General features: G+C 32.0%; 2 protein-coding genes across 4 annotated transcripts; one reads left to right on the forward strand and one right to left on the reverse strand.

Annotated features, from left to right (window-relative positions):
* Window positions 1-3,131: 3,131 nt before the first annotated feature.
* Window positions 3,132-13,515, forward strand: LOC109808144 (putative acyl-activating enzyme 16, chloroplastic). Of its 3 annotated transcripts, none has more exons than XM_020371011.3 (18): window positions 3,132-3,414; window positions 3,816-4,007; window positions 4,912-5,026; window positions 5,631-5,718; window positions 6,545-6,756; window positions 7,220-7,338; window positions 8,047-8,196; window positions 8,278-8,345; window positions 8,434-8,539; window positions 9,498-9,656; window positions 10,205-10,258; window positions 10,344-10,424; window positions 11,046-11,183; window positions 11,591-11,750; window positions 12,202-12,281; window positions 12,401-12,546; window positions 12,988-13,045; window positions 13,129-13,515. In XM_020371011.3, exons 1-18 carry the CDS (start codon window positions 3,277-3,279, stop codon window positions 13,219-13,221), a joined length of 2,157 nt encoding a protein of 718 aa, XP_020226600.1. In that variant the 5' UTR covers window positions 3,132-3,276; the 3' UTR covers window positions 13,222-13,515. The 3 variants fall into 3 exon arrangements, with proteins under 3 accessions (XP_020226600.1, XP_020226601.1, XP_029129048.1); XM_020371012.3 differs by lacking the exon at window positions 3,132-3,414 and adding an exon at window positions 4,510-4,596 and having other exon boundaries at window positions 3,867-4,007; window positions 5,626-5,718; XM_029273215.2 differs by lacking the exon at window positions 3,132-3,414 and having other exon boundaries at window positions 3,867-4,007; window positions 5,626-5,718.
* Window positions 13,516-16,728: 3,213 nt separating this feature from the next.
* LOC109808641 (Pentatricopeptide repeat (PPR) superfamily protein) lies at window positions 16,729-18,854 on the reverse strand. Its single transcript, XM_020371704.3, has one exon. It carries the CDS (start codon window positions 18,810-18,812, stop codon window positions 16,980-16,982), a length of 1,833 nt encoding a protein of 610 aa, XP_020227293.1. The 5' UTR covers window positions 18,813-18,854; the 3' UTR covers window positions 16,729-16,979.
* Window positions 18,855-19,073: the final 219 nt, after the last annotated feature.

Consider the following 19,073-nt stretch of genomic DNA (forward strand, 5'->3'; position numbering starts at 1 on the left):
GACACAAGTTGATATTTCTCAAGGAAAACGTGATTTTAGACGTATCTAAAGTTTTCAGCAGGACCACTATAGCTTTCAATGGTGGTCCCATATGTACCACCCACATGAACCATTGCTATTTGCTAGAGAAATTACATTCCTGAATATTATTTTTATTCAACATAAGAATAATTGTTCTCGAAAGTTTGAAAGATGTTAATTAAGTATCCCTTTGCAATAAATTTCTATATTTATAAAAGTTAAGATTTAATTTTTATTACTTAATCGAATCTATCACTCCAAATCAAATTAATATTTTATATTAATATTATATATATATATATATATATATATATATATATATCATATGACATATTGATATTAAAATCATTTAAACTATGATTTTAAAATTATTAATATATTCTTTTTAAATATGTTTTTTAATAAATTAAATTGGGATATTAAATCATAAACATTTAAGTTGTGGATTTAAGATTTTTTTTTATAAATTTAAGATATTTTTCAAGTAAGAGTCAAAAGTATTTTTTTTAATAAATCAAATAATTTATTTAATATATATCCTGAATTTTTTCCATATAAATATTTGTAATAAATAGCGAACGTGGATAAAAAATTTATTAATTTAATTTAGAATAGTAAGTAACAAGAAATATTTAATTACATAAATAATTTTTATAAAGCATATAAAATTAAAATTTAAGTGAAATGTCATTTTCTAATTACAATAGCCTTTTGATTACCAATATTTTTTCACCTTATTATCAAAATAATCATCATGAAAATAAATTAATTTGAAATTACGAAAAACAAGTTAATTATACAAAATCATTTTTTTATATAAAAAAAATATATAGAAGGAAAAAAAAAAGTGACCCACTAAAATTGACGAAGATTTGAGTAATTTACATAAATAAATAAAAATCAAATTTCACGATTGTCAATATACAGGCAGAAGAAAAATAAAAAGTGAAATGTCATATCATACTTGCTGCAATCTATTTGTTATGAATTCTTTCAACCTTTTACAAAACTCAACATAATATATCAACAAGCCATTAGTATTTTTTATTTTTATTTTTGAAAAAAGAAGCCATTAGTATGAATATACGTAAGTCAACTTAATCCTCGTAAATAGTTCTCAATTTTGAGTTTTGTTAGTAAAAATAATGTGATTAGGAATTTTTTTTTACTAAAAGTATTCAATTAAATTTTTAAATAAAATTAATTATCTACAAAATCGATAATATTTCATATTAATAATAAGATTAAAAAAAATAAGATAAACATCATATAAAAATATATTTGTTAATAAAATATAATTTAATATTTATGAGTATATATAATTGTGATATATTTATTTGTGAATATTATAAGATATTAAATAATTGTATTTAAATCATGATCTTAATGAGTGAAGTTGGATTCAAATCTTGTATTTTTTTTTTGTTTAAAAATAGGAAAATTTACAAAAATGATCACAACGAGGATTGAACTTAGATTTTCATGCTTCTAACTATCATAACCCCTCCCTACCTAACTACTAGGCTAACCCTAGTAGTCGATTCAAATTTTGTATGCAAGGTTTTAATTTTAATTATATTTATTTAAAATAAATGGTTAAATATATGAATAAATTTTGTAACATAATTTTGAATTATTTTTTTATTGATTGAAGACATAAAATTTGTTTTTATTAAATTCACTTACATAAGAATTATTAAATTCAATAGATGTTCAAAAAAAAAAATCATAAACATTATAAAAATCGCATGAAAAATAAATCTCACAAGTAAAAAAAAATAATGATAATTGTTCTTGTATCAGGGAAGCGACTTTTTGACAAAAGTAAATTTAAAAAAAATACAGAAAATAATTAAAAAAAATAATAAATTATTAATATAAGTTATTTTGGCCACGTGACAGTAGAATAAAAGGCGTAGAAAAAATTTGTAAAAATGACACAGGTAATAGGTACATCATCACATGCACCTTGGTTAATGAAGATGGCACACGGAATAGGTGTTCTTTGAGGGTGACATGCTCCACTTTCTTTGCAATATTAAGGACATTGGTTATTGAATCGTTATCCACCAAAATTGGATTGCATATATCTTTGATTTTGGAAACTGCCACAACCATTATCCACGTAGGGTCCTTAATGCCCCACGCCTATCTAAGGTTTAATTTGTCGACTTGGGAGACCAAAGTCAGAAAATTGGCAAAGCTACTTGGGCAGGTGACCAACCAAGTAATGGCTTAGAATTGATTTGTGTTCCCATAAAGGAGTAGAGCGTATCACTAAAACATTCAAAGGGATTTCCTCAAATCAAGAGAGTTAACAACCACTTTGGGCGTGGAACCTCACCTTTTAAACTATTTATGTTCTCTTAACTTGGGTGGCCTCCAACATCATGCTCCGTTTTGACAGTTTTAGGCCTGAGCGTCAACTATAAAGGTCAACCTAGAGTGATTAAGGGGTACACTAATAAATTTTTAATTTTTTTAATTACTCGATGAACTCATTTGCTTGTAATTTTTATTATATTTATGATTTTTTAAATTTGAATACTAGTTGAGTTTAATAGTTTTCATATAAATAAATTTAATGATACAAGTTTAATATCTTGAATAAGTAAAAAAAAAATAGTTGAACGATGAATAATAATTTTTTATATTTTTATATTATTGAGGTATATAATGTCATTTTAAAAAATTATTTAGTTACTTTTATATTTTATTTTATTTCTAGTTAAAATTGAATTTGTAATTTTTCAATTTTTAAAATAAAACAATATCTTATAAGTATTTAAATAATAATACATCTAAAATTATACAAATATTTATTATCAGATATATCCAAATATAACAATTTATTAAATTTTAAACACTTATAACACAAATTCTTATTATATAAGAATTTATTAAATGAATAATTAAATAAATATTTGCCTAATTTGTTTAAGATTCTTTTTTAAAAGAATTTCCATGGTAATGTTAAGAATTGCCTGATAGTAGTACTACTTATATATAATGTAAGCATTGATAGTGATAGTTTATCATTATTTGAAGTAAAATGCTTTTAATACATTCGTAAAACTGGGATACACTATCAGCAAGGCAACAGTCAAACAAACTCCTCGTTGAGTTGACTAGCAACAACCACGACTCTCATTTCCGAAAACTCAATTATATATATATTTTTTACAATATCACGCAATTCATACATGTATCTCTAACCGTTTCATCAACTTCTCCCTTCTGCTCCTGCCAAATCCAATGTCTGCAATTCCTATCAGCTCCGCCTATGCTTCCACCTTCTCTTATTCCGCGCGCGCGCTTTGCTTCTTCTCTGCTCGCAACAACATCAACAGGATCACTCTTCACCGACCTGTGTTTTGTCAATTTGAATCCAAGGTAATTATCGCTTCTTCCTTCACTACCGGAAAGTTCTACAAATACGCTTCACATGCTAACTTCGTTGATTCGTGCTTCGTTCTTTCTCTTTATTTTTTTATTTTTTGTTTTAATTTTAACATCAGAGCAAATTTTTAGGGGAAAATGTCTGAGGTTCAAAGTTAATGAAATTTTGCATATAGATGTATCAAGTCTGGAGGTTTTAAATTTTGGTGCGAAAGTTTTATTTTCCTGATACTTTTTCATTTTGAACAATCGCTTTCGCTTGCTTATTGTTTAACTGTGTTATGATTAGTTAATATTAATATCATTCTTGTCTCTTATAGAACTATGTTCACTATGCCTGTATTGTTTGTTTATTTTACTTCTTCCGAGTTCCAACCACAATTTTTTTCATGTAGACAGAGGAAGCGCTGACAAGAAGGTGCTCCCCCTTTCTAGAGAGTTCATTACTCTCTGGTAGCGGTGCTGTGGCCTCCGACGAGTGGAAAGCTGTTCCTGATATTTGGAGATCTTCTGCGGAGAAGTATGGTGATAAAGTAGCATTAGTAGATCCGTATCATGATCCTCCTTCGATTATGACATATAAACAGGTTTTTTTTTTCTTCCTTTTTCATGTTCTATCTCTTTTTTTGCGCCAAATGGTCTAGATATGTGAGAAGACCAATAAAAGCGCTAGTTAGAAGCGTTGATCATATTTAGTGGAAAACCAAGGAAAACTGGAAGTGAAACCATTAAAAAGGATTCAGATCTGAATGGTTTATCTGAAGAACTAGTTTTTTACAGAACACAATGATGTGGTTTGGTGATTTGATTTGATCCATGTAACCAAGTACCAACCTGCCTACTGGGAAGATGCTTTGATTGTTGTTAGAATTGTATATCTCTTACTTTCCGATTAGTTTTATTAATCATTGTATCCTCTCATTGGAACTGTTTTTAGAAGCTCCGAAAGCTTCCTACTTCTTAGTAGTGGTCAATATGTTCTGATATGTAAACCCCATTAATTCATGTTAGAAAAGTTTTTTTTTTTTTTTTGTCTGGGTCGAGGGTATGGTAAATAGCTATATCACTGTTGGAATTGTGTATGATTAGGGTATGGGTGAATGTGGGTTTTGTTTCAAAGTAGACGACATTATGAAGGAAGTTCTTTACACAAAAAAAAGGAAGCGCTAGTATTCAGTATGTTTTCTACTATCTTTTGTATTTTATTAGGCAATAACCATTTTCTACGTTTAAGGTTTGAAAATCATTGAGTTTCATCAATGACCTTTGTTGGGTTTTATTTCTTACTTTTAAGAACTATGGGTGAGTTCTATGACATCTACCTGAATATATACCCAGAATGGTCATTGATATGTGACTCGGGATTTTTTATGATCTTGATGTATAAAATGAATTTTGTTTGTTCCAATGTTGATTTACGTGAGAAACTTATCCAAAAGACATAGTGGCATGCTATGCTGATTCTCTGAGTCTTTCTAATCAAAATTTCAGTTGGAGGATGCAATATTGGACTTTGCTGAAGGGTTGAGAGTTATTGGAGTAAGACCCAATGAGAAACTTGCACTTTTTGCTGATAATTCATGTCGCTGGCTTGTAGCAGATCAAGGTGTTTAGAATTACTTGTATTATTTATTGCTTTGTTACCTAAATGACCAGATTTTATTATTTTTTATCTGCTCTCACTGTATTGTGTTTAGAAAAATGCTAGCTGCACAACTTTATGACCACAAGCTTATCAAAACAAAAAACAATTAAAGTATACATTTTAAACTTTTTTAAAACACAATAATAACTTGAGATAAATATTAGAAGGTATCAATATATTGTAAACCAAAAAATATTTAGTTATGTTTTGTAAAAAGTACCACTGCCGCCCATGTTTAAAAATTACTTGTTTTAGGAAAGTTACTTTTGTTTGTGATATTGCTGTTTAAGTTTATAAAAATGGTGAATGGGAAGTGGCTATGTTGCTTCTGATGTAGTTAGCTTGCTTATGGAGCCTAATCTTTTTTGCTTTCATACTTTATTCCTTTGAAGAAAATGCTATGCGAAATACTTTTGTAGCAAAATATCTTGAGTTCACTGAATGAAAATGAATTTTATTTTTCACATCCGGAGCTGTGCTAAGCTCAGTAGCTGATTTACAATATTCACATGCTTGTGAGTTGTGTAGAATCAATATACTTACATACTGTTTTTTTTTAGTTTAGGTATGATGGCATGTGGGGCAATCAATGTGGTAAGGGGTTCGAGGTCATCAATTGAAGAATTGCTGCAAATATACAACCACTCTGAGAGGTTTAATAAATACTTTCATTCTTATATATTTGGTCACATCATAACTCCTATCTCTATCTTAATTTGAAATATGAATTTTCAGTTTGATTATTACTTCTGTTGATATATGTAAAGTGGACCAATTTTAGACAATTATGAGACTTTTGTCTCTCCCTCCACCCTCTCCTGAAGCTATTATCACTGTTAACAGTGCCTATGATGATCATATTTCATACCTGAGTATTTGTCTTTTTTAAAATTGATGCATACTTAATCTTCCCACCAGTAGACCGAGCATATAATTTACACTGTGCACGGAGTATCTTAATGTAAAATTTGTATTTGTAGTCCACCAGGCCACTCTGTTCCTTTTAAACTCAACATCATGTTGTATGCAAATTGATTTAGATTTTTTTAATGCAAATGCACACATGTATATCTCATGTATGTATGTGTGACTTTTGCTTTTAAAATGTTCTGCAAGAAATGTTACTAAAACTGATATGAAAAAATAATATCAGGAGATAATGTAAATCGGTTTAGATAATAAAAAGTCTAGTCAACGAATGCTAGGGTTTTAGTTCTTCCTTTATCAGAGTGGTAGAGTTTAGAAAGGAAAGACCCGTCATCTGTGGGTTAAAAGATATAATCAATAATTGAATTGCATGTAAAACAGTAACAATAATAGTATCTTACTGTTTTAGTGATTTTAAGTTTGTTGAATACAACAAGAATGCTTATACGTACATGTTTTTTGGTTATGATGTTGAATTTTCATCTTTTTTTTTTAATTTCAATCTCTTGTTGATTCAATAGAACACTGCTAACTTCTGCTATTGTTTTTCAGTGTTGCACTAGCTGTGGACAATCCTGAAATGTTTAATCGGATTGCAAAAGTGTTGTATTTGAAGGCTTCTATAAGATTTATTATACTGCTATGGGGAGAAAAATCAAGCCTGGTCAGTAAAGGAGACAAGGGGGTGCCTGTCTTTACTTTCACAGAAGTCATACATTTGGGACAAGAGAGTCGTAGAGTATTGTTTAATTCTCTTGATAATAGTATGTCACCTTGGTTTTTCATTACAAATTTGGATTAAATATTTTTATTATTCAACTATGTAATCTTTTGTCATTGAGTATCAGAATGTATATGCATACACACGCAAAGAAAACATTTAAGTGAAAAAGATAGAGAAGCACTGCTAGTGGCTGGATAAGAATCCTCCATATCAGAAATGACTAAATATAATAAAAAATCGAAATCAAAAAGAAAAATTGGGTGTGGGGTGGACAGGGAACTAAATAATACAGCAAGGTTTCTAATCTGTTTGCACAATATCGGCGATAGCAATGGCCACACAAAGCCAGAAACATAACTTCCCAATAGGGTTATGTTAATATTATTCTTATTTTATTACAGAAATAATTTATTTATTTTACAAAGGAAACAACATATAGATCATTCTACTTATCATCAACAGGAGCAGTAATCTGGCTCTCTACAACTTGTCTGTGATTGCAGGGAAGCACTATATGTATGAAGCAATCAAATCTGATGACATTGCTACTCTTGTATACACAAGTGGAACTACTGGAAATCCAAAGGGTGTTATGCTAACCCATCAGAATCTTTTGCATCAGGTTTGATTACAAATCTTTTATAAAATTTATTGTGGCAATGGTTTGATGTTGAAGTTATGAATTAATAAAGCAGTGATTTTAAAATCAATTGTTATTAGTTGTGGATTATTCCATTTCTAGGAGGATTGATTGGAGCTTGATTGAATATTTTTGTAATATTCCTCTGTATACTGTATGAATTGATGTGAACTCTGTGGGTAATTCACAGCCATTGTATATTGTCTCCAATCTCTCTCTCATAGCTTCATTACTTAATTCACATATTTCCTTTTTTATGTATATTGAAATTTTATTCAAGGAAAAGATAAGAATGCAATTAGGATAGCATAAAAGATCCTCCTAAATCTGCTTTTGGACTTTTGGGGGGCGTGGGTGGAGGAATGAGACCTAAAGTGACTAAAAAATGCAACAAAAGCTTTCCTGCTCTCCCATGCCAGAAGTGGAAATTCACTTCAAATAACCATTGACAGATCATCAAAGAGGATCCATTGACCCATTATTGTTATAATTTATGTACAGGCAAAGGTAGAATGCATATTGGAAATGTGGGCCTCCTGCTCCCTATCACCTTCTATTTGAATCTGTCTAGTTTTTTTCTTTAGTTTGGTTTGTGAAGCTTTCTAGATTTTAAATTAGTTTCAGTTGAAGTTAATTCTTGGCTTTTAACATATCATTGATGTTGTATATCCTGTGTTAATGAATTTCTAGATAAAAAACTTGGGGGATATTGTACCTGCTGAAGTTGGGGATAGATTTCTAAGCATGCTGCCTTCCTGGCATGCATATGAAAGAGCTTGTGAGTATTTCATTTTCTCGTGCGGTGTTGAACAAGTATACACAACTGTGAGAAACTTGAAGGTATTATTGCTTTCATATATGTTTCGAAAAGACAACACATTGCCTCGTATACTAATATCCTGTATTTTCTTTCATTTATAGGATGATTTGGGTCTTTACCAACCACATTACTTGATTTCTGTTCCTTTAGTCTATGAAACGTTATACAAGTAAATCCTTGTCCAGGACTTATACGAAGCTATTCCATTGTGTTTAATGTCAATTGTGAATTGTATTAATTATTCTTGATTCCTGTAGTGGGATTCAGAAGCAGATATCTACAAGCTCCTTTGTTAGAAAGCTTGTTGCACTCACATTCATAAGGGTCAGCATAAGGTACATGGAGTGTAAGCGGATTTATGAGGTATGGTCTTCTGCTCTGTCTGTAGGTCTGAAGTGTTAGCAACATTCCCAAAATCATTTTTGCCATAAAATCTGTTTTCTATGCTTTAGTAAAAGCTTATTTTGTCTATATTTTTTACTCCCTCTATCACACAATGACCGCAGTTTTAGTATTTGAAAAATGTTTCAAAATGAATGATATTTTCACTTTTCAATGAAATATTAATCAACTTTTTCCTAATTTACCCTCTCATAAAATATTCAACCTCTACAATTAAAAATAATGCATTCATTGATAGAGTGGTAATTTTAATAAAATTGTATAAAAAATAATACATTTATTGATATCTTTGATCTTTGTGTAGAAACTTTAAATTGCATTTCTTGTGGGACGAAGGGAGTATTAAAAAATAATAGAGAAAAATAAAGGTGTAAAATGAGCTAACCCAAATAATGAGAAAGATTATGAATTAGGTGGCATTTTGTTTATCGGAAGTGATTTGTACTACCATTGTGTCACAACAAATTGGATCTATCTGGTAAAGATGGGTCATACCCCCAAAGGAATAGGCCTAATCCGTCAATTGCCCAATTCTATCTTACTATAACATTCAAATTTAGAGGAAACCCTGAATTCGTCCTTGAGAAATTTAGGGTGGGTTACCTTAGTACCCAATAATACAAAAACCCCTTATTGGTCCTTAAAATGGACCCATATGACCCACATTTTTTATTTTTAGGGACTAGAATGGGATTTTTACATTCTTAAGGACTGATATGTGCCATAAGATTTCTCAAGGAAAAATTTAAGGGTTTAACTGTCCAGATTTAGTTCTGATCACAGTCACACCTCATCCCAGGTTTATTTAACAATTATTCCTTCAATAGCACTTTTGAAATTAGATTAAAAAAAGTAAATGGACTTAGTTCCATTTCTGCCCAAACATATTGCTTTTAATAAACATCAAATATGTTTGCAGGGTAAATGTCTAACAAAGAATCAGAAGCCGCCTTCCTATCTCCATTCAATCTTGGACTGGTTATGGGCAAGAGTCATGGCCACAATATTATTTCCTGTTCATTTGCTGGCGAAGAAACTGGTCTACAGTAAAATTCATTCAGCTATTGGGATGTCAAAGGTCTTGTATTCTTAAATATGCTTTATTATAAAATTATAAAATATTGTGTTTATTTTATTCTGTCTATTTTTGTGGAGTGCCATGCTGACTGTTTGTCTTAGGCTGCTAACAGCAATAGTTGCAAGATTTGTGTGTGAAAGATGGATGTAGCTATGGTATGGTCCCTTTGGTTAGACAAAATACAAAGAATTTCTAGGGAGGTGCTTATAAATGCAAGCATGGATTCCTTTTGAAAGTATGTAATTGGGTGTTAACTCTAGCTTTGCCAAAGAACAATAAACCCTCTTGTAGAGGTCAGGGTCTAATTGTCGTTTGGTTTAGTTTCCTCTTCTTGATCATAGTTATAATATTCTTTCCTTTCACTTTTTTGCCAGATCTTGTTCTTACCTCCTGTTCCTGTATATTTGGGATTTCCCCACAGTATCCCCCATGCTATATTATAAATTATTCGTCTAAACTACATACCATATTGTGTCATTTACTCATGATTTTGGAAATGGATAACTTTTCTGCTCATGATAGCTAAAATCCCTTCTGGCACCCTGCAGGCAGGAATAAGTGGTGGTGGTAGCTTATCTTCTCATGTTGATAAATTTTTTGAGGTCTGATACTTCACACATGTAACTCTTAGGCAGGATTTTTCTTTTTGAAATTTTTCTCACATTTTCTTTTAAAAATAATATGCAGGCTATTGGTGTGAATGTACAGAATGGATATGGTTTAACAGAAACTTCACCAGTTATTGCTGCTCGACAGCTTAGTTGTAATGTAAGCAGTAGATTATCAACTGCATTAATATTATGCTGAACCAAGTATTGTCATTTTAAAACATATGGTTTTTCCCTTCTGTTACCAAAACTTGTTTCTCTACCTATAATAATTTGTTAAACATGTCATTTTATAACTAAATTATTTGAACTTTCACTGTTTCTTTCACTCTACCTTAGTATATAACCATATATCTGTTCTCTCTGTCTATCACTATGTGTCTCTGACTCCTCTTCTTGAAAAGTAAAATTGTAAATTGAGAATAACAATTATTTGGGAATAAAACAAAGGACTAAATGAGAGTTCTACTAAATGAGGTGTAGAGATCTTTACTTAATCTGTGTTTCTTTTGTTTATAATTATTTTTAATGTCTCTCTCTCTCTCTCTCTCTCTCTCTATATATATATATATATATATATATATATATATTTTGCAGAAGATACTCGTTCTACTTAATATGTTAATAACAAGTACACTTAAAGCTTTTGGCTTTTGTCAAAAGTTTCTAGATCAATAGTCAGATATTCATAATAATTACATAATTTTATTTTGTTTTTTAATCTGAGTCTGCAAAGAGCAGTACTTATATCTGAATATGTTATTGATGCAATCTTTTGAAGGTTATTGGGTCTGTTGGGCATCCAATTAAGCATACAGAATTCAAAGTCATTGATTCTGAGACTGACGAAGTTCTTCCACCTGGTTCAAAGGGTATTTTGAAAGTCAGGGGCCCACAATTGATGAAGGGATACTACAAGGTGATCCACTTTGTGAAAATTCAAACATGTGTCGTTTTTTGACGTGTTTACATGTATGAGAGGGGGACGATGTTGATGAAAATGTCATAAAAATTTGTTGGACATGTATGGAAGATATAAAAATATGCATATCATTATTATATTTTGGCTTTCTAGTTACTACCTCTTTTAATACTGGAGTTGAAGGCTTGTAGTTTTATTAGTTTATAAATATTTAATTGCTTTCCAAACTTAAAGATCAACCAAGCAAGGACTTATAAAAGGGTCACTAAGTATTCTTTAGATGAAGAATTCTGTTTTGTCATAAAATACATTTCCCATTATAAACCAGGTCGTAACAGTCAAGAAGTCCTGTTGAAATATGCTGGATCAAATTGTGTCAGTTACATGTCTTATTCTTGTATCAGAATCCTTCAGCTACAAACCATGTCTTGGATAGGGATGGCTGGCTGAATACTGGGGATATTGGTTGGATTGTTCCTCACCATTCAACTGGGCGGAGTCGTAATTCCAGTGGAGTAATTGTTGTGGAAGGCCGTGCTAAAGACACTATTGTGCTTTCTACAGGTAGAACAGAAGTTCGTTTATGTTGATCTTTGGATCCTATAAATAAATGTTTCCTCCCTTCCCGTGCCATGTGTTCTTTCTTTCTATTCTTTTTTGTGATTCTATTGATTGTTGGATTTGAATAATGGACACTGTTACTCTGCGAGTAAAGGTAAAGTTTGCATTAGTAACCGAAAAGATTCAAGATGCACTTTTCCGTCCATTTGTGGTTTTTTTTTTTTTCCTTTTCTTTTGTTAGTTTTTAAAATAATATTCATTCTTCGCACAATATTCATGTCTGATTGTGTGTTAATTACTGAGGCGTTTATACGATTAAACAAAATGGTTTATGATGTGAAGAGAAAATTGAAGAGTAACCACCAATGAGTTTTCAAAACTTACAACCAGCAAGTATTTTTCATTAGCTTTTCAGTCTTATGTAAGTACTAATTACATGTTTCAATAAGAGAAGGTGAAAATGTTGAACCGGGAGAACTTGAAGAAGCTGCCATGAGGAGTAGCCTCATACATCAAATTGTTGTTATTGGCCAGGTGAATTTAAATTTTGATGTCTTTAAACTTTTATGGTTCAAGACCTTCATAGAACTATAAACTCGGTTTTACAAAATACAATGATTTTTTACTTCTTTGGTGACTGCTGTAACAAATAGGATAAGCGACGTCTAGGAGCTGTAATTGTTCCTAACAAAGAAGAAGTCTTAAAGGCAGCAAGGGAATCGTCAATTATAGATTCCAACAGTTCAGATGTCAGTCAGGAAAAAGTGACCAGCCTAATATATAAAGAATTGAGGACATGGTAAGATTGTGTCTCACTTCTTGTTGTAATGAATGCCAGAGAATTTTTATGCCTTCATATATATTGCAATGACACGTGTTTTTCTGTTTCCAAAGTTGAGATTTTTTTTACTATGAAATGGTTAATTAACTTCGGTTGAGATTTATGAAGTCTTTAGTTAAACCTTACTTACTTCCTTGTCGAATCAGATTAGTTTAGCCCAAAATCTTAGAGTACAGATGCAAAACCAAAAAGAAAGTTTGAGATTTATGAGAATAGATGAGAATAAATTAATTTGTTTAACCGCTAGTTAAGTTGTTTTTAAGTGGCATTAAATATATGGTTAGAAAACTGATAAAATATTTTGTATCTTACGATAGAATCTCTTCCTTGGTACTAATCAAATATTTTGGTCCCCTCCCTCCCCCTCCCCCTCCCCAACCGCCCCCGCCCCCAATGCAGGACGTCAGAGTCTCCATTTCAAATTGGGCCAATCCTTCTCGTAAATGATCCCTTCACGGTTAGACTAAACTTTAGTTTGTATATTTATATTATCTACATAACTGAATTAACATATCTGATTAATCTTAACTATAATGACAGATTGATAATGGGCTAATGACACCCACGATGAAAATTCGAAGGGAAAAAGTTGTGTCTCAATACGGGGACCAAATAGAGAATCTGTACAAGTAAACTTGCAGTATGTTTGGATGGGAATTAGGAAAAAAATTGACGCGCTTAATCAAAGCATAAATAATGCTTTCACATGTTTTTATAGATTTGACTTGGAAAAGTAGAGAAACACCCGTTCAAAAGCTGTAGCTAGATACTTACCGCCTAATGCCAATGTTATGTTTCTTTATTGTATATTGAAAGTAGGAAAATCCTTGATCCTTTTCCATCTGCTGACAATTTTTTCGTTTCTTACAGAATGTAAAATACTGTATCTTCCATTAAATGTTAATATGTCCAATTCTTTTGTTATTATATATTCTCACAGAATGGAAAATGCTCTTCACTTGCATTTGAAGTTAACGTGTAAAGTTTTAATTGATGGGCGTCAACTGAAATAGTTTTATGCCTTTCAAAACTACCAGACTCAATTTGCTCAATGTACATAACTTCATTATGTACCATACTCTGTAGTATCTGTGCATATGAAAGGACTAGGGTAAGAACTCAGAATTCAGTTAAGATAAACATTTCACGTATTCAATCAATCTAACTCTTCCCACATCAACAATTTCTCCAAGGTGCCTACTTATTTATTCATTTCCTTCTCTTATGTATAATTGAAGTTACTTATAATTAACTCTGCTTCAATATATGAAAAACAAACACTTAATTCATCATGAAAAATAAAAGACGTGCGCTGCGATGGAACACCTTTGGTCTATGGTGTACCACTTTTTTTTAACCCTTAGATTTATCAAGTTACGCAATAATATGATAGACTGTCATTACCAAATTTTTTCTTTTTCTTGACTGGGAACGTCACCCTTTATTCCACTCCCTCACCACCCGCTATATTCGCACTTTCCACCACATTTAATTCCCTAACACTCCATTAACCATTTCCCTCTTCTTCCTTCATTTTCGCACTTTCCACCACTTCCGTTAACTACCCTCTCTTAATGTATCTGAAATACATTTCAAAATGTTTCTCCTTTTTATCCTTTTCCAAATTGTTTTAGCTTCAAGACTACATATGTGTATACCCTTAAGCGGAGTTCGAATCCCAACGCCCGAAAGGAAGAAAAACGCGGAGATTATCTTCTTCGCCGCTTCAACAGTTCGAGTTTGAAGAAGGAAATGGGTCGTGAAGGTGGTGGCATGGGTGAAGAGGAAGCGTAATGAAAGGGGTACTTGGAGGAGGAGGTGGCGGCAGATGGAGGGGTAGGCTACGGAGGAAGTACCGGAGGCGAAGATAATTCAAGTACTGTAAGTCCACTGTATTATCATGTACATAATATGTTTCTGTAACCGTTAAACAAGTGGTTCACCATAGACTATTTATAAAATAGTCCTCGGTAGCATCCATCCCAATAAAAATAATTTAATTAATTAATTTTAAGTAATAATAGCACAATTTAAAATGTATTTCAAAAGTATCAATAAAATAAAATTAAATGGTTTTAATCATAATACTTATAAATCTAGAAATGTCTTTTTAATCAATGAATATGTCATATTATTAATAGTTCAATTAATGCATCATTTTGATGAAAATAAGTAAATAATTCATTAATAAACTTAATATAAAAAGAAATTAATAATTAATACATTTAAAATAATTATACTTCTTATAATTAGAACTAAAATAATATTTTCATTTGTTTATTATATATTAGACTTTTCTTCATCTTTCATAAATTTGACATAAGAATCATTCTTAAAATTTGAAATTAATCCTTAAATGTCCCTTGCATGCTAATAAAGCCACAAATATCCATCTTTCACATTAATTTTTCTGTGCTTTATTTAAAAAATGAAAAATTCTTACGTATAACAGAAATTATTGGAGATTTAATTTGCATGTGAGATGAGATATTCTCTTCAAATATATTATGTAATAGTATTTGTAGAGAAAAAATAGATACTAGAAGAGGAGGTGGAATAGTGTATATAAAAATTTGCACGTTTTTTAAATTCGTGAAATAGTATCTATAATAGATGAAAGTTCAACAAGAGTAATCAATAAAATATGATATTTTTATACTAGTTCACCTCAACTATTAAGGTTACGACCAATTCTCAATTTAACCGGATTGAAGTTTACTAACTTTCAACAAAGTTACAAGTATTCTTTTACTAAGCCACTTCTAGTTCAACAATTGTTCTTTGGTTGACCTCTTCAAGTCACTATCTAAGTATTCTTTTATAGACAAATCTCATCAGGCTCAAACTCAAGTATTTTTTTTTCAAATTAGTCTCTTCAGGCTCAAATCCAAATATTCTTTTACAGTCAAGCCTCTCCCGACTCTACCTTATAACAATGGTTATGAAGGTATTATAAGGATGTAGTTGCCATCACTTTTAGACGTGATTATAATGAATTGTTTCAATACAAAAGACTCTTGAAGAAGAATTTCCAAGAGATGGGTACAAATGGTTTTTGTATATTTACACTTTTGTTATTTATGTGTGCTTCTCTATCTTCTTTTGAGTTTTAAAGTCTCTTATAGAGTAGATTTGAAAGAGATGACCGTTGCAATTTCTTAAGACTGATTCACAAAACTGATTCGTCTTACTCCTTCGTCTAATCTTTAGAAAGGAAGTATCCGTTGGTATATTAAATGTTTCAATTAATGTCTTTCACCTAAATGTACTCCTTATCTTTGATAGATCAAGCTACTTATCATAGCAAAGTAGCAAAGTGGGAATAACAAGAAACAAAGTCAGCATGCAAGCGAGAATGCAGTCATTTTTTAGCGTCTTTGTCATGAAATTCGAGATCTTTATCCTTTGTTAAGCTATTCTTCATGCTTTTATACACTTTTAACAAAATGTGAGTTTGAATCTATTAAGATGTAAAGCATTCATTTGAACATTTAAAACCATCAATCATAATAAATAATGATTGCTAGAGAAAGTTTATATGCTTCGTCTGATTAGTTTTATCTTACAAACGGTACTTCATCTTACTCAATCATAAATAATAATTTTTACAATGTGCTTTCTTACTAAAAATTTAGTATTTGTTATTATTAAAACTTTATGAAACCATGAGGGGTTATCTTTTGACTTAATAGTATTTATTTAATCAATTTCCTTAATTTTAATTTAAGGTTAAAATATTTTGTTAAGTCTTTATAATTTCATTTACCTTACCTTTTAGTTCTTATAATTTAAAGTAGATTTTTTTAATCTCTATACTTACCTTTTTCAATTCCTTTTAGTCCTTTTAGTTTAAGATAAATTTTATTTTAATTTCTATACTTGTAATTTTTTAATCATTTTCATTATTTTTTTTTGTAATATTGTTTGTTTTAAGTTGAGGTAACATAGGTATTAATTCAAAAACATTACAATGTTAAAAAAAAAAAATTAATGATAAAAAACTCTTTTGGAATAAGTTAGCAACACTTTCGAAAATTTCTCTACTAAAAAATAAAAGAATATTTTTTGGAAGACAAACTCTAAAAAACACTTTTAAACTTGTATCTAAATAAACTTTAAAATTATTGAAAAAGATAAATATAAAGACTAAAAATAATTTATTTTAAATTATAGTAACTAAAAAGTAAAGTAAGAAATAAAAAAATATTTTAACCTTAATTTAAATAGTAACACAAACCGGGATCATAGAACATGTAATGATGTAAATGCCCAATGTAGGGAAAGATCATTGCTGAAGGTGTAAAAAGCATAGGCAACAAGCATCAGAACAGTCATAGCGAAGACCTCAGTTTGACATCAAAATTGTGGAAATTCCAATCACAATATTCAAGTCACCAGAAGTCATTACACGAACAATTCCCATCCTTAAAGTGGTGATATCTTTTGGCATCTCGGACATAAATTTCCCTATTTGTTATAGTGCTGATGAGTTTCAGAACAGTATGACAATCTCCACAAACACGAAGATTTTTCACTATACGTATAATAGTCCCTGGAACCGCCTTAAGAAGCCCATAAGCCACAGCCAACCTCTCACTATGCCAGAAAAGTTGTCTTTCCTTCTCTTGTTGATCCATGTCATGTAAAACCGAGCTAGTATCAGGAGCATAACCCCTTTTCCTCATCTCAGCATCTAACTCCCTCATTAAACCTATAATCTCATCCTTCATTGGGTGGGAAGTCTCTCCAGCATAAAACACATGGCCTTCCTTCCCCAAGTCAATGCAGCTATACCCTGGTTCCTTTTTAACTTCCATGACCGCCATCAACTTTCTCACTTTCGAAACATTCTCCCACATACCAGCTCCAGCATATATGTTAGATAACAATATAAAAGAAGAAGGATCTTCAGGTTTTAAATTCAACAAATGATCAGCGATTCTAACTGCCATCTGCGTGTCACCATGGCGCTTACAAGCACTGAGCAAAGCAGCCCAAGTAGGTTCATCAGGGTTGAATGGCATTGTCCTAATGAGATTCTCAGCCTCATCAAGGTGCCCTGATCGACTAAAAAGATCAAGCAAACAAGTATAGTGCTGCAGAGAGGGCTTAATTCCATAATCTTCAAACATAGACCTGAACAAAGCCCTGCCCTTACTAACAAGGCCAGCGTGACTACAAGCATGCATCAACCCAACAAAGGTCACCTCATTTGGCTTAACCCCAGCCAAAACCATGCCATCATACAAAGTCAATGCCTCCTCAGCCTGCCCATGCTGGGCAGTGCCAACAATTATCGAAGTCCAAGAAACCACATCCTTTCTGCACATTCCACAGAAAATATACTTTGCAGCAACAAGGTCACTACATTTGGCATACATATCAATAAGCGCATTGCTTATGAACAAGCAAGACTCGTACCCAAGGGTTATAACCACACCGTGCATCTGTTTCCCTAGCTCCCAAAGAGCTAAATTAGCACAAGCACCAACCACACTGGAAAGAACCAACGGGTCTGTCACACTAACCCCTTCGTGCCGCATTTCAACAAACAAGTGGAGGGCCTCAACTCCATTCCCACTTTGCACCAACCCAGAAACCAAAGCAGTCCAAGCAAACAAATTCTTGTACGGCGTTTGACGAAACAGCTGAAAAGCCTCACACTTTCGCCCACTCCGTGCATACCCAGATATCATGGCAGTCCAAGAAATCGAATTCAAGGAAGAAATGGAGTCGAAGACGGCACGCCCATAATCGGGCAACCCGAATTTCGAATACATGTCAACCAACGATGACTTGACAACGTCGTCATCGGAGAAGGGTGAGAGGAAGAAGCGAGCATGCACCTGTTTCCCTTGTTTCACGTGAAGGGCACCCAAGTTGGCGCAAGCCTTGACGAGGGAGGAGAAGACGAAGTGGTCGGGAAGGTGGCCGGCGGCGAGAAGGGAGCGTGAGGCGGAGAGGGCGTGGTGGGGGCGGTTGGAGAGGTTGCAGGCGGTGAGGAGGGAGGCCCATGCGACGGGGTCTCGGTGGGGCAATGCGTCGAACAGTTGGAGTGCGTGTTCGATGAGACCGCATTTGCCGTATGCGTCTAAGAGAGTGTTGGGGATGGGTTCGTGGTGGGTGAGACCCGCTTTTATGATGTGTGCGTGAACCTTCTTCGCCAGAGATGGGCTCTGCCGCGCCACGGAGCATAGCTGAGATTGAAGTGCATGGAAAGACATTCACCAACTTCATATTGTTGTTTCACTCCTCGTACTTTTTGACTTATATAATTAATTATTTTATTCATTTTTAATTACTTGTTACTTATAGTTTCATAATTTACATTTTTATTTTTCATATAGTTATAATATTTTATTTTAATTTTAATTTTATAGATACCATTTCTATAGTCCGTTATAATACAGACTAAATGTAAAGTTGGTAAAATTATAAGAATTAAAAATTAAAAAAATTTATATATAAAAATTAAAATGAAATGA

The sequence above is a fragment of the Cajanus cajan genome, chromosome 3 (genome assembly GCF_000230855.2).
Source record: "Cajanus cajan strain Asha chromosome 3, NIPB_CcT2T_4, whole genome shotgun sequence".
In the NCBI taxonomy this organism is placed as follows: domain Eukaryota; kingdom Viridiplantae; phylum Streptophyta; class Magnoliopsida; order Fabales; family Fabaceae; genus Cajanus; species Cajanus cajan.

What these genes read in the sequence shown, in the direction of transcription:
- LOC109808641 (XM_020371704.3), bottom strand. Translation starts at nt 18,812, where the DNA reads ATGTCTTTCCATGCACTTCAATCTCAGCTATGCTCCGTGGCGCGGCAG.
- LOC109808144 (XM_020371011.3), top strand. Translation starts at nt 3,277, where the DNA reads ATGTCTGCAATTCCTATCAGCTCCGCCTATGCTTCCACCTTCTCTTAT. An exon ending in TTTGTCAATTTGAATCCAAG is followed by an intron (nt 3,415 to 3,815) that starts GTAATTATCGCT and finishes TTTTTCATGTAG; the next exon opens with ACAGAGGAAGCGCTGACAAG. An exon ending in AGTGTAAGCGGATTTATGAG is followed by an intron (nt 8,540 to 9,497) that starts GTATGGTCTTCT and finishes ATATGTTTGCAG; the next exon opens with GGTAAATGTCTAACAAAGAA.